Raw genomic sequence first — 15,780 nt, 5'->3', positions numbered from 1 at the left:
GAAGAATAGGTGTCCCACTCCACAGAACCTCAGGAAAATATACTCAGCTAATAAAACAATTGCAAAATGGGTACAACTGGCTCCCATTCCCTTAGTTCAGCTGTCCTTATACATAAAGCTAAGTAGGGAGCCTATGGCTCTACCTGTGCAAATAGACACTGTTTCAATCTGAAATTGGGGGCAGAAAGGTTATGGTAAATGTATCCTGCAGAAGCCCTACTCCCCAAGACCTCAATTATTTTGTTCCTCATCCCAAGTCTTGTGCTTCAAGAATGGAACTAGACCTGGAAAAAAAGATGTTAGCTCTGGGGGACATCGATTCTTTTCCACTTCTACTGTCTATTGTCTCCACCAATGATCCAGATAAAAGACTAACTGAGGTATTATTGGGATGCTATTAAAGTTATTTGGTGTGTTACAATTTATACTCATCTTTCTTTAAGTTATTTTTAATTATATAGAGCTTTCAAAGCAAGGGTTGGACTATGGAGTTAAAAGTAGATAGGTATGAAACTTTCTTCTCAATTCTTCCCTATCCCCTTTTTCTTCTTCACAAAGCAAAGTCATCTACAGACACCAACCCTTCCCCTCTGAGTCTGTTTACCACCCACATGCACATAATTTGTAAGAGAAACACTTGCACATGGGTGTCTTTGGTTAGCTCCTTGAATAGGACTATTGAAAAACCAGGTGTTAGAAGGTTCTAGTCCCCATCTATAAAGACAGGTGCTGACTTTTGTCAGTCAGTAGCAGCTGGGAACACAACCTGCTGCTTTTAGGGTTGTTGGAATGACTCATCAAGAAGTGAATCTCCTCCCTAAATTTTCTTGTTTTGTTTTTAAGGATATGGCCCATTTCTACCTAGTTCCAAAGGTTTCGTTCCACTCGAGACCGATATGTATTGTTCAAAGGCTCCAGGGTCATATCCCAGGTCTCCAGGGATTCATAGGACCCTACATTTGGGTCTGATTGGCTAAAAAAGCAAACGAGAAGAGATACCACATTGTTTGAAGATTTCCAACAACTCCTTCTCACCAGCTTTTTCTGTCCCATTTCCCAGAAGAGACAACCCTTACCTGTCTCCACCTGGCTGAGAGAACTGCATGCATCTGTGGAATCCGCTACATCCCCACTCATCTTGATATCTGCAGGGAAAACACAACTGAGTTTAATAACAGGTAACAATTTTTCTTGTTATGACATATGGGGTTTAACTAAATAGCAAAGGTGAATGTGTAATTACAACAACAGTCAGATTTCAGCTTCCTGATTCCTGAACAGACAACAACTAGAATATTCATAAGCTCTAGGCACATGTCCCCTCCTCTCATGCTTGCCCCATCCCGTGCCTTCCTTTCCCCCTTCCTCCCATGAACTGCAGGTCTCTCACTCTTTGCACTTTTCACTGCCATTTCCTTCTGTCACCAGGCTCAGTTGGTAAAACTTTAACAAGGAGAGGGGTATATTGGGGGTGGGGAAGAATGCTTTCCAGTCTTAATCCTCACTTCCTTTTGGATTTGGGGGATTTATTTTACTTTTTAAAGTAGCATAAGAAATATCTGTCTTTCCTCCTTCCCCCAGAATAACTCTACTCTGGAAGGTAAGAGAACGCTTGAACCAAGGCTTCACCTGCTCACGTTTCTTCTCCACTTCTGCCTCAGCTCTCTGGTTCTCAGAGGTCAGCGGCCCACTCTATAGGCATCAAACCCTAGCTTCTCTGTGATTCTCCTAGGAGTTTCTGTTCTTTGGGGACCCTTACCTTCTCTCCTAGACGTCCAACATACTCAGTGAAGAAGGGATGGCAGGTGGCTCAGAGCCCTGCAGAAAGAGACCTACGCAAGGGGCCCATCTCAGCCCCAAAGTGCTGTGGGCTTGGTCTCTGTGCCTTGCTTCATTTCAACAAACTAAAGATTTACCCACCACTAAGAGGCCTCTAAGTCTCTTCCAGAGTCAGAAGAGAGAAGAAGCAATTTGAACTAACTCACTCTTTCAACTACTCTCCTCATCAAACCACCCAAATACTGAAACCTTAAGGACAAGAATATTTTATACAAATCATGTTGACCCTCACCCCCACCCTCTTCTCCTGGGCAGCAATTTAACTCTTTTGAACCAGATAGTCTTGGTGATCCAATTTGCATAACCGGCTTACCAGCCAATCCCAGTTAAGCAGGTAGACTTAATTTGCATGAGATAATCAGGCAGTTGGCCACCCAGAGGTCTGGAGATGATCAGGATGAGGCAAAAGGGTGGACCTCAGCACCAGGGAAAGTGGGGAGAAACCTACTTATTATTGGGGGGGGGATAATGTGTATGGCTCCAACAGAGATTTAAATTGTAGCCACTGGGGATGTAGTGACTACAGGGTAGGAGGGGTGACTTCCCTGCCAAGCAAGACAGAAATGGGGAGTCCAGAGGTTCTCCAGCCCTTAGAATACCCCAGAAGCAGAGGAGGAAGTAAGCAACCTGGGGTGCCACTGTGGGTTGAGTGATGTTTTTGAGACCTGCCAAAGTGACAACTCCAGGTAAATTTTACTTGGAGCTCCGTACAGCCATCCTCAGCCCTCCACCGCCCTCCCCACTGTCCTGCATGGTCACAGACCTCAGGGGAGATCCTGTAACCACACTTTGCCACCTCTCCCAGTGTACTGCATTTAGGAGGGCGTTTCTTGAGTCTTAAGTCCTTCTTGTTGCAGTTTGAACATTTCTGGATAGTCTATCATGCATGAATATGCAGACTAACTAGTGTGCCCCCTCAACACATCTGCGGAGGTCTTCTGTGATGGCTCACCTTCATGCCAATGGAAAATGGCCTTTGCTTCATCCCATCTGTAAGCACTATACCTGGAGCTGGGCAGGGGCTAACCCCGCCGTGCTCCGCTCCCACTTTCCCATAGGGGTTCTTCAGCAGCAACTGCTAGAAAGATGTGGAAGGGGACAGTTCGCCCTTTGGTGATTTTAACATCTGCTTTAATAGTGTCTGAAAATCAGAGCATGGGTTTTGGTGGCAGACATGCCTGGGTTTAATTCCAGTGCCATTGCTAACTAGCTGGGGGACTCTGGCTACATATTTGAACCTCAGTTTTCTCAACTAAAAAAGAAAAGAAAATGAAACTACTTCTCACTTATTGTGATAAGCAAATAAAATAGTGAATAAAAATTGCCTGAACCCTGGCCAATGCTCAGTTGATTGAAATGTCATCCTGACACACCAAGGTTGTGGGTTCGATCTCTGGTCAGGGCACATGCATGAACCACCAATGAATGCATAAATAAGTGGAACAACAAACTAGTGACTCCCCTTTCCTCTTTCTCTCTAAAAATCAATCAAAAATTTTTAATTAAAAAAATAAAAGTAAAGAAAACTGCTTGGCACAACATAGCTTGTGATAACCACATTAACTAAACAGATACTTGTGTTTTGATGTTAGTCCCCTTCTTCTAGTACAACAGCTTTATTTTCTGCCTCTGCACTATTATAATTTGTCCTTTACCTGGGGAACCATTGGCATTCTCCAAATTCTGACTTCATAGAAAAAAAAAATGCTCATGAGGACAGGAAGAGTTTAAGATGCAATAAGGCTGGGATGATGACCTGATTCTTTGAGTCAGCTTATTTCAGACTTCTGACATTAAGAAGGGTAACTTTTCAGCTAAACCATAATTTTATGCCTTCAACCCAAACTCTTCCAACATCCATCCCCCACATTGCCTAAAATATACCCAAAAGCCACCTCACTCATCTTTTCAATGAGCCTAAAAGGTGGTCCCAATCATATCTAGAAATAACTTTGGAAGGAATCAAAGGTCCTACACTCTGCCAGGACATCTCCTCATTTGATGGGCCCATCATAGAAGCCACACCAACACTTCTGGATTGAGCATGAATGGAGGGGTAGGTTAAGATAATCTGTAAAAGCTCATCTCAGTCCCATAGGATGCTAAGATACTGAGAACCTGTTCCTGTTGGTTAGGAGACTGAGGCTGATGGGTGGGACGAGCTCTTGGGTCTCAGCCTAAGCATGGGCCAACACCGAAACTCCCGGAGACGCCATAACCCTTTGCCTGTCAGACAGCATTTGCAGGGGTAAGCAAGAGAGGTGTAGGGTGGGGCCATGTCTCTTATCTTAGTTGCAACTAAGTAGGCTCTTTGCCATCACTCCCTTCCCTGGGGAGGCTCAGCTGCTCTGTGTAAGAGCCTAGATACCAGACACAGACTTTCGTCGGCCTCACTGGCACCCCCACACACTCTAAAGCTGGGGCAATGTGTTGGCAGCTGGCCTTGCCGCTCCCTGCACTTTGGTGTGACCCAGGAGCAGCCCTCCTTATATATCTGTGAACAGGGATGTGTGTGTGAGCATGCAGGAGCAAAGTCCCCCATGCAGCATTTCCCCCAGGCTGCAGGCTGAGTGTCCACGCTGTCTGAGACTCCCTGGGCCCAGTATCTACAGGGAAAGCAGAGGGTCCACCCCTCTTTCCTATGGCCCATCTTGATTGCTTTGGAAGGGACTGGAGTTCCCTCCTGACCTCTCCCTCACATACCTGCTGGTGGGGGCATTTCCACCAGAGGGAATTTAAGGGACTCAGTATTTCTTCTTCTGAGTGACTATGGCTTCCTCTCTTCTCTGCAGGGGACTTCTCTTCTTCAAGAAGAAATTCACTTCCTCTCACAATAAGGCCTTCCAACCCAAATGGCATTTCTGAGTTTGGACTGGTATCAGTCTGTGAGACTTGACCCCTCTTCCCAACCCCTAATGGGGAACAGCTCACAGTGAAAAGGGCAGCAAAAGAGATTCCTGGGGCCTGCCAGGTGTCCCCCTCTGGCGGGCTTTTTACTGTTTTCCTCTCACTTCTCTCCTTTCCTGTTTGTCTGTCTGTCTCTTATCTACCCCCCTCCCCTGCCCATTTCTGGCCTGGGAGGGAGGAGGTTCTCCATGGCTGGGGCCCTCCCATGTCTAGTGACCTCATGACTGCTCAGGTGTTCCTGCTCCCACATGAAAGATGCTCTATTATGTACAAACTACTGAGGCCCAGGCAGACCCGGTCATGACGTACACCCAGGTTAGCAGAGCAGAAGGTGGCCTCACTCGGGCTACAGTGCTCATGGAGCTGTTGAGTGGGTGGTCCTAGACCCACTTTGTGTCCTAGAGCTCCTTCTCCCCATCCTCCCACCACCCAAACTGTTTCATTAAGTTAACTGAGGAGTCCCCAAGAGCCTAGGACTTAGAATTCACAGGGGAAGTACTGATTCTTTATAGGATTACTGTGAGGGGAAAAATAGGACCCCCAAAACCAAATTTCCACCACCAGGATCCTGGACTGAGAGGCCCTAGAGACGCACCCATAATTAGAGACCCCACAGAGGGACCCTTCCTCACAGACCCCACAGTGGGGCCTACACCGACAGACCCTACAAAGAGAACATAACCTGAAAGGTCCACAGAGACGACCCAGCAGAGAGAACCCTGAAGTGGAGTTCCAGCTGGAGAGACTCCACAGTAAGTCCCAACCAGGGAAAGCCCTCTGAGGCACCACTGAAGGGGAGCCAAGCACCACAGAGGGGCCCAGACAGCCCTGGGGGGAGACAGACCGAAGCAGTGGGCTGGGGAAGGGCAGCAAGTAAATGTAGAGAGATGACTTGTCACCCAGTCAAGGTGGATGGAGACCCTACCCCAGGAGTTATCTCCACCTTAGGTTTATCTCAGCCCCCCGCTTTGTGGCTGGAACCCACAGGGAAAGGACTGGTGTCTGGGCTTCTGAGAAGCATCAGCCTAGAGCTTCCTCTAACAACAAGGCATGGGGGGGTGGTGACCCTATAATGTCAACCTCACTCTCTTTTCTGTTCTGCTAGATCCTCTTAGCCTCCAGACTACTTCCCTGCTGGCCCCAGTGACCCACTCCCCCCACAGGGGATCTGGCCCCAGGTATGCCCAGGCCCATGTTGATGCCACCAGGTCTGGAAACAGATTTCCCTCAAACATTGAATGACAACAGTTGGATAGTTCCTTTGGCCTCACCTAGCCCTTCTTGGCAGGTCCTGGCACCTAGGTGTCCACTCAGAGTCAACACCTCTCTGTGTCTGGAGAATTGTGTACTCCAGGGCTGTGTGTGCAGCCGCTACTGCTTGTTTTCAGGATCAGAGGGCTTAGGAAAGGCCAAAGCCTCAAGCTTGTTCTGCTCCTTGGAGTGAGTTGGGAAAACAGCTACCCCTCACTGTTCCTGCCTACCCCCTCAGAAAGGAGAGCAGGTACCAAAATTCCTGTACACAGTGCTGAAATCCTAGATAGAGGTTATTGGGTGCTGTCTCCTTTGAGAACCAAATTACTGGTTTGAAATGGTCAAATTAGTTTTAGCTTTCTTTATCTTGAGACTGTTCTCTGTTCAGGTCCTCAGATTTCCAGAAGGCCTACCCTAATACCAGGCCCAATTTTTCAGAAGTAGTAGCTCCTGCCGTAACCTAGCTGTGGAAGGAGGGTGAATGGAGGGCCCTTGGTTCTCTCCATGCCCACGTACTATTCATGCAGGAGAAACTGACTCCTGGATAAGTTTTTCCACTTGCTAGACTCTCACCCCTGAGAAAAGGAGGGCTTGGTATCTAAATCCATGGGACACAGCACAAAGAGTGTCTCTCACCACCCCTTCTTAGACACAAAGATGAAAGATCCTATTCCACAGGCCCCTGTGCAAGCTGTGCCTGCTATGGGGTTCCAGTACCTGCACACAGACTCTCCCACTCCCCGCACCCCATACACTGAGCCTATAGCATTGCCGAGACCTATAGAACATGTGGTAGTGGGCACACCATCACACAGTGGGTCTGCTCCACCACCTCTCCCAACTTGTATGGGGACAGTCAGACATATCTCTGATACACATGGACACCTGCTTTCACAAGTCCTAATCAGTACATAGTCGAATGGCACCTGCCCCAGATAAGCTTCTGTAATTGCCTGGCCCCATTCACTACTCCTAGTCTCCCCAAAGCCCACCCCAGACCTTACAGATTCCCACTTTGTCTCCACTTCACATAGATGCCCAGGACACCAAACACATAACATGTGGATACATGTATTTTCCTCCCTTATACACTCCCAGGTCCACACCCCTGGCTGAGTGAGTGAGCCAAGCTTGTGGAATCGGCGAAGAGAGCTACTTCAATGAGACACAACAGTTCAGTCCCATATATCCACCGCTCTCCAGATTGGAGGCGGTGGAAGCCCTCTCACCTTCCCAAACCCCTAGCCCCCTCCTTCATTCTTTGCCAAGATCCCCCCACCCCCACCCCATCCGCCCCTTGGTGACCAGCTATCCACACTGCCCTCTCCTGGCTGCCAGGAATTAAGACCCCCCAAGAATGGTGGACCTCTGCTTTGGCCCTTCCCGCGCGCACTGACACCTGTCAGAACTCACTTTCTCCTCCCTCACCTGTATGCATAAGTTCCAGATTCACCATCCTGCCCCAGGCGGGGCCAAAGCCAGCGCCCCCCCAGGCTCCTCGTGTGGGCCCCAGCCTGGCCCCCTGCGAAGCCAGGGTCTCCTTTCTCCCGCCCCCAGCCGCTGTCGCGGTGGACGCAGCTGCCGGAGCCGTCGCTGTCGCCGTCGCACGCTCAGTTTCTCCCGCCCAGGCCACACTCCGCGGGGCCAGGATTGCCACTGCCCCAGGTGAGCACGCTGCGCTGCGCGGGGCGGGGGCCGCCGGCCACGCCCCCTGGCAAGGGCCCGCTCTTGGCCCCCGGCCCATGCAAAGCAGTGATTTGCATACGAGGAGCCAGGGGCCTGGGGGGTGCTGCCGGGCTAGGTCCTGACCCTGCGGAACACCTGGATGCCTCAGCCCAACTTGGAGGCTCCTCTCTACCTCGCCCGCAGCGACCCAGACTACTGGTTTGGCTCGCCCTTTTTAGGAACCCCTGGAGGATTACCCAGGGGGGCCGAGCTTCCGTCTGGATAGACGCCCGAGTGTAAGCGCTGCAGGAGCCTGGATGCGTGGAGAAGCCATGGGGTATACCATGGGGTATACCAGAAAGAATCTGGTTTTGGAATCCTCTCTCTCAACCATTTACCAGCAGTATGACATGAAAGAAGGTTTTTCACCTCCTTGAAATCATTTTACTCATCTGTAAAATGAGGCAGGTACAAATCCTAACGCACCTCTCTATATGGAGTTAGCATGTGGTCAACCTCACCAGCCCCCATGAATCTTCGCAACATCCTGGGACCTAGATGGGGCATAGCTTATTATTACATTTTCCAAGTGAAGACACTGCCCTTTGCCTGCCCCATCTAGGTCCCAGGTGGCTCTGAGGCTCTATGACAGGATGATGTGAAAGTTATTTACCAATGTGAGGGGTTGTGGGGACAGCTGCCTCCCTCATCAACAGAACTGGGAGGTGACAAAGTTACACAATTCTCTAGTGCCACACCAAGCATAGCTGTATTCAGGTCTCTGGACTCCCACTCTGGTGCTCTTTGCAGCACCCATCATAGATCTGAGTCTCCCCCTTCTCCTCCACTCTTTAGGTCACCCAAGGACAAGGATCACCTGTCTTGCAAGCACAGAAAGCCATGTACTAATGGGAGAGCAGATCCTTTCTTTTTTTTTTTTTTAAAGATTTTTTTCCCAATTTTTTATTTATTCATTTTAGAGAGGAGAGGGAGAGACAGAGAGAGAGAGAGAGAGAGAGAGAGAGAGAGAGAGAGAAGGGGGGAGGAGCTGGAAGCGTCAACTCCCATATGTGCCTTGACCAGGCAAGCCCAGGGTTTTGAACCGGCGACCTCAGCATTTCCAGGTCGACGCTTTATCCACTGTGCCACCACAGGTCAGGCCCCTAGCAGGTCCTTTCTTTGCAGACTGGTCTCCCTATCAACCTACCTTAGTCTCAAAACTATTTCCTGCTCACAGAACAGGTCCTGGGATTTTCTGCCTCTATGCATTGTTTACAGTGTTTTTTCTACCTGGTATATCCGTCCACCCACCATCCACCCCAATAATCCCAATTTTAATATCCAGCATTTACTGAACTTTCACTATGTGCAAGGCACTATACTAACATTTTTTATTTTTTTGACAGACAGAGAGAGACAGAGAGAGGGACAGATAGGGACAGACAGACAGGAAGGGAGAGAGATGAGAAGCATCAATTCTTTGCTGCAGCACCTTAGTTGTTTATTGATTGCTTTCTCATATGTACCTTGACCGGGGGGCTACAGCAGACCAAGTGACCCCTTGCTCAAGCCAGTGACCTTGGGCTCAAGCTGGTGAGCCTTGCTCAAACTGGATGAGATGAGCCAGCACTCAAGCCGGCAACCTTGGGGTTTCAAACCTGGACCCTCTGCATCCCAGTCCGACACTCTATCCACTGTGTCACAGCCTGGTCAGGTTATATACTAACATTTTAAAGCATCCATCTTGTTTAGTCCTCACTACTCGTAAATTGGACTGTTATTATTTCTATTTTACAGATGGGACAAATGAGGTGTAGTGAGTGGAGCTTGTCCAATGTTATAAAGTATCAGGGTCCCTGTTCTAAAGTACTGTGCTTTGCTCCCTCTCTGCACAATTCAAAGACTACCTTTTTTTCTGAAGTTGGAAGTAATCTGATCTTTTACTAAATTACCATAACACCTCAATGTTCCTTATACCCCTTGTAGTGGGTTCTGTGAGACATTGCTTATTCTACCTCCTGGTTGGCAAGTGATTGGTGCCCCTGCAGCATTAAGCACAGTGCTGAGTACTCAATAGGGATCAAAAAGGACTCTAGCTCCAGAAGAACAGGAAGTGCTTAATAAGAGCATCTTTAGGTCCATACAAACCATCTTTTTCCAGTTACACTGGCTTCTCTTCCAAAACTCTGGGGAAAAAAGAAGGGGCATTCTTCTGGCTGGGGGGAAGAGTTCAATCAAGGCTTCATGGACGATGAGTGAATCCGAGGAACCCCACTCAGAACACTCAGATGTCCTTCCATCCTCTTCTTTCTCCTCTCCCTTCCCTGCACTTCAGGCTCAGCCCCCTTCCCTGAGGTCCATTTCTTATCTACAATTGTGCTTCCGCTGCCATCATCTAGGAAAATGCCTGCACGTACATAGTTTATATACCACTGTGTGCTTCTGACTTCCACATCTCTCTCTGTATAGCATTTGCATGGCTGGGTGCACAGAAGGTCTGATTCTCTGGGACCTGTTTTCTTTTTTCCATGTGCAAAGTTACATTGTTTCTCTGGGCTTTAATTTCCCAGGAGCCAGGGTTGCATGTACCTGATGATTACCAAGGGCCTTCCAGCTCCAGGGGCCTAGGATTCTGGGATCCTAGGGATGGGAGTGGGGTGGAGGTCTTGGGGATGGTGACCATTGGGACTGAGATGGGACTTTGGAGATTCACAGTTGGAAGCATAGCTTTGGGTTCCAGACATAGGTGGGAGGATGGGAGGGTGGCCGACATTACCTTGCCTTCATTCATTTACTCATTCCTCTATTCATCTTTCATTATATATTGATTGCGTGCTTTGCTATATGCCAGGAAAAATACTACATGCTGGACATACTCTTTATTATTTAGCCAGCACAACTTGAACAGCCTATTTTTTAGGCTCCTTTTATAGAGAAAACTAAGGTTCAGGGAGGTTAATGCAGCCAGTAAATGACAGAGCTGGGATTTAGACCAGGTCCACCCAACTCCAAAGCTGGTGCTTTAAAAAAATTTTTTATTTTTTTTTATTTTTTCAGAGACAGAGAGAGAGAGAGTCAGAGAGAGGGATAGATAGGGACAGAGAGACCGGGAACAAAGAGAGATGAGGAGTATCAATCATCAGTTTTTCATTGCGACACCTTAGTTGTTCATTGATTGCTTTCTTATATGTGCCTTAACGGCCTTCAGCAGACCAAGTAATCCCTTGCTCGAGCCAGCAACCTTGGGTCCAAGCTGGTGAGCTTTGCTCAAACCAGATGAGCCCGTGCTCAAGCTGGCAACCTCCGGGTCTCGAACCTGGGTCTTCCGCATCCCAGTCCGACGCTCTATCCACTGTGCCACCGCCTGGTCAGGCCGAAGCTGGTGCTTTTAATTTTGTCTTCAGTGCCTGAAGTTGTCTCCCTTTCGCTTTTCCTTTCCATGATCTTATAACTTGAGGTGGAAGGAACCTAAATATCATTGATAGGAAGAACAAGAAGTCCAAGGGGAAAGGACTTGCCCAAGGTCACATGGCAAGTAATGACAGAACAAGACCCTTCCATTCTCTGCTCCTCCTCGTGCTCTTACCTGTGTATGGGGCAAGAGGCAGGGTTGGACAATTTTTAATTTTTCTCTCTCTGACTTGGTTGATGAAAATTTCAACTAGATGAACTGGAACAGGAATTCAGAAAACCCCTTTATCCCTCCCTCCTTCCCATCATTCAGTCTCCATGATATCAGCTTCTTGAGTTCTGGGCAGATGAGAGATGGTGGGAAAGTGCCAGTTTCCTAAGCCTAATACTCCATGTCTGTGTTTAGTCTGGGACAGGAAAAACTGTGGGGAAAAAGAGAGGGATGGGGATGCCTGGATGTTAGAAAAAAACATTAGAAAGAAAGGTTGAAAGAAGCAAAGACAGGAAATTTCAGTGCCTTTGGACATCAAAAGAGCCATATGCAAATAAAATGCAAATGATCTTCCCTGCCTCTCTTACCCTCACCCTCTCTCAACAGCTGGAGGACTTTTTCAGGGAGTAACCAAAACCTTACTCCAGGATGCTGTGTTCCCTAAACTGTGATCAACTTGGACATCTCCCCAGGTCCTCCTGGTCTTTTAGGGGTATCATCTGAGCCTCTTGGTTACACATCTAGGAAGCCACTAGCTCCCCAGACCCCATTTCTAGAAATTTCCAGGACTCAAGCTTCCCATTCCAGACACATTGCTAGAAATGATCTATATCCTGAAAAAGGTACTCAGGGGAGTGAGGAACACTCGACCCTTTTTCCCACCTAAGCAAAGAAAAGTGGGCTTCTTGGCTACAGACCCTGCTGCTCATTCTCATTTCCTGTCATGTCGGTTGGATTGAGTTGTCAGAGCTGGGAAAAGGGTGGAGATCAAGGCGTCCTGGAAGGCCACCAAGCAACAAGTCCCTTCTAGCTTCTTCTGTCTGCCAGGTGGACCGTAGGTTCTAGAGTGTGGGCTTGTGTGGTGGGTCAGCTCTCTGCCTTGGGGCACCTACAGGGAACGAACCCAAGCTCAGGCTACTCACAAAGGCTGATGGAGACAAGGTAGAGGCCAGGGAGAACTCCTAGGGCTCTTGAAAATGAATACCTCAGGGTCAATCTTATGGCACCATTTCCAGGAGAAGTGTTGCAGAATAGGGGCAGGGGGGTTACTGTCAGCATGATAAAGAAACAGGTGCTCTGGGAACCAGGATAAAGCAACTATTTTGGTGGATTAGACTGAAGAGGACATGGGAGTCAGGATATAGAGTTATTTGTTCCCTGCCTCTGAGATGCCTAAGGCTGAGCCGCCAAACCCAGACAGTCCACCACACCCAGTACTCACCTTCACTCATGTCTCGGGGGGATACACACAGCTCATTGCCTAGCTTGCACATGAAGTTTCCAAATAGTAGATAATAGAAATACGTATTTAATTTTAAAACAACATAACAACTCTTTAAAAAAATTTTTTTAAAGACTTTATTCTTTTTAGAAAGGAGATATAGATAGAGATAGCTAGCTAGAAAGAGAGCAAGAGAAGAGGAGGGAGGAGCAGGAAGCATCAACTCCCAAATGTGCCTTGACCAGGCAAGCCCAGAGTTTTGAAGCAGCGACCTCAGTGTTCTAGGTTGATGCTTTATCCACTGTGCCACCACAGGTCAGGCACAACTCTGTTTTTGAATAAACTTTTTTGACCACTGGGTCTGGCCACTCTGACTGTACCTTCAGCAGAGCTATGCCTCAATCAGTCCTTTTCTGGCTCTCCAGGCCTCCCTGAGACCAGGTGAGTCTCTTGGTTCACCTATATGTTCAGGGCTAGTCTAAGCCCAAGGCGCCCTCTTGTGACGATGGGGGTGTGTGACCCTGACTAAAGCATCCCTACCTGCAGGTCTCTGGAAGCAGTCAGTCTCACCACCGTCCAGCAGGGAGAGCCTAGCCATCACTGAGGCAATCACAGGTAAGGGCTCCATTTCCAGGCAAGCTGGAGATAATGAGCTTTAGCTTCAGAATTCTGTTGGGTTTCGTAGTCCACACTCTCCAACAAAGACCAGATTTTATTACGGAACCCCGGTTGGAGTCAGCCAGCCTTGGCTCAGTCAATACAGTGACAATAGGCCCAGCTCTGTTGGGATGTCCGTTCTATTGCTCGACAGCTCTGCTGCTTAAAACGTCCTCTTGGCCCTGGCCGGTTGGCTCAGTGGTAGAGCGTTGGCCTGGCATGCAGAAGTCCCGGGTTCAATTCCCGGCCAGGGCACACAGGAGAAGCGCCCATCTGCTTCTCCACCTTTCCCCCTCTCCTTCCTCTCTGTCTCTCTCTTCCCCTCCCGCAGCCGAGGCTCCATTGGAGCAAAAATGGCCGGGGCACTGGGGATGGCTCCTTGGCTTCTGCCCCAGGCGCTAGAGTGGCTCTGGTCACAGCAGAGCGATGCCCGGGAGGGGCAGAGCATCGCCCCCTGGTGGGCAGAACCTCGCCCCTGGTGGGCGTGCCGGGTGGATCCTGGTCGGGCGCATGTGGGAGTCTGTCTGACTGTCTCTCCCTGTTCCCAGCTTCAGAAGAATACAAAAAAACCAACCAACCAAACAAACAAAAAAAAACGTTCTCTTTCCCACACTGCTTCTGAGCTACACACCAATCCTACGCCCCCACATGTAGGAGGTCAGAGGTAACTTGTCTGTCCATTCATTCAGAACATGTATTGAGTACCCACCGGGCCTACTTATAGGGTTAGGAGCTGGAAATGGAATGGAAGCCAGGCACTGTCCCTGCCCTCAGGAAGCTCGCTGTCTGGTGATGTTTGCAGACCAGTGAAAAGGCGAGTTCCTCTCAGTGTATCCTGTGCTCTAACTGGGGAATAGAAGGAGCTGGGAGGCCTGCTGCAGGGCATGCCTTACTCAGACCTGGCCATGGGCCTCAGGAAAGGCTTCTTAGAGGAAGAGACCTGAAAGCAGAGATGCCCAGCAAGGAGGCAGGAGTTGAGAGTGGACAGAAGTCATCCAAGCTGAGGGAACAGCAGATGGCAGGAGGGCGTGTAGCACGGGAGCCGGCGGGACACAGGGCACAGAGGTGGAGAGTACATGTGAGAGGATGAGATTTGTACGGGAGGACACTGAACCTGCCTGCCCGAGGTGGGGATAGTTTGCTGGTTTTAGAAACCGATGATTTGTTACAGATTGTAGATATGGAATTTCTGGGGAGGTGGAGGACTCTGGTAAGAAGTCTCACAGTGAAGGAACAGGGACAAATAGGGTTAAGGTAGAGAGGGGCTTGGGTTTGAGGTGTTATTTATTTTAGATGGAAAAGATTTAAATACTTTCAGGGCTGCTGGGAAGAAGGCAGTAAAGAGAGAAGAAGAGAGGACAATTTCTTCAGAGAGAAAGGGAGAGGAGCTAGGATTCAGAGCCCTGGGGCCAGGGCCAGGGCCAGGGCCAGGGGAGAAGGGACACTTCCCCCACCATTATGACAGGAGGCAATTCTGAAAGGCAGGCCTGGACGAAGGTCAAGATGCTTCTGCTTCCTGTGATGTAGGAGGAAAGGGAGCCCTGAGCGCACTGTCACTTCATCCCATCTCTCCCTGCTCAGGAGTCGGGACATGCTCCCATTATGACACGGGAGCCAGGGCCCTCACACGGAGCCGGTCGCCTCAGGGGGTGTGGGTGCTACTCCTCCCCAGAGGCCTCACAGGCCTAGGTCCCAAGGTAGTCTGTGATATGCCTTCTGTCCTGTGCTGGCTGGAAGCGCCCCATGGCAGGGACCTTCTCCCTGTCAAGGGACACTGTGCTTCCCACCTCGCTTTGGCCCTTCCCTTCCACTTCCATGCTTCTGGGTCCCCAGCTGGGACCGCTGTTGTCATCAGTCAAGGTGTCTGCAAGGAAGCAGGACCAACTTGACTTGGAGTGTCTTTAATGAACATATTGCTTACTCACAGAGGTGCTAGCAGAGCTGAGGGAAGCAGACTAGTGACACGGAGAAATTAGAGCTGAACAGGCAAGGGGTGGAGTAGTCACCTGGGAGCTCAAGGAGGTCTGGAGCCTTGGGGGAAGGAAGCAATGCCAGAGGTGTGTGCCTGAGGGAGCAGGGAGCAGGGAATACATTCCTGAAGCCTCCCGTCTTGGCCTGGATCTTGGGTGCCAGAGGTGTGTGCCTGAGGGAGCAGGGAGCAGGGAATACATTCCTGAAGCCTCCCGTCTTGTCCTCGGATCTTGGGTGCCAGAGGTGTGTGACCAAGGGAGCAGGGAGCAGGGAATACATTCCTGAAGCCTCCCGTTGTCCTCGGATCTTGGGTGCTAGAGGTGTGTGACCAAGGGAGCAGGGAGCAGGGAATACATTCCTGAAGCCTCCTGTCTTGTCCTGGATCTTGGGTGCCAGAGGTGTGTGCCTGAGGGAGCAGGGAGCAGGGAATACATTCCTGAAGCCTCCCGTTGTCCTCGGATCTTGGGTGCTAGAGGTGTGTGACTGAGGGAGCAGGGAATACATTCCTGAAGCCTCCCGTCTTGTCCTGGATCTTGGGTGCCAGAGGTGTGTGACCGAGGGAGCAGGGAATACATTCCTGAAGCCTCCCGTCTTGTCCTCGGATCTTTGGTGCCACAGGTGTGAGAGCCCAGAGGGGCCGACCCAG

General features: G+C 49.6%; 1 protein-coding gene across 5 annotated transcripts in view; it reads right to left on the bottom strand.

The window, feature by feature from the left end:
• The window catches only part of POU2F3 (POU class 2 homeobox 3), an 88,072-nt gene extending 80,442 nt beyond the window's left edge, over nt 1-7,630 (bottom strand). For 3 of the 5 annotated variants that reach the window (XM_066253644.1, XM_066253642.1, XM_066253645.1), the window contains exons 1-2: nt 7,426-7,630; nt 1,077-1,145 (exon numbers count right to left, since the gene is read on the bottom strand). In XM_066253644.1, the coding sequence (XP_066109741.1) occupies nt 1,077-1,145; nt 7,426-7,453 (97 nt within the window). In that variant the 5' untranslated portion in view covers nt 7,454-7,630. Of the gene's footprint in view, nt 1-1,076; nt 1,146-1,759; nt 1,976-7,425 lie in introns of those variants that run through there. The other 2 variants (XM_066253643.1, XM_066253646.1) reach the window with 1 other exon arrangement.
• Nucleotides 7,631-15,780: the final 8,150 nt, after the last annotated feature.

This window comes from Saccopteryx bilineata, chromosome 1 (genome assembly GCF_036850765.1).
Source record: "Saccopteryx bilineata isolate mSacBil1 chromosome 1, mSacBil1_pri_phased_curated, whole genome shotgun sequence".
Taxonomy (NCBI): Eukaryota; Metazoa; Chordata; class Mammalia; order Chiroptera; family Emballonuridae; genus Saccopteryx; species Saccopteryx bilineata.
Note: the sequence above shows the minus strand (reverse complement) of the source record. Positions and strands in the feature narration are given on the sequence as shown.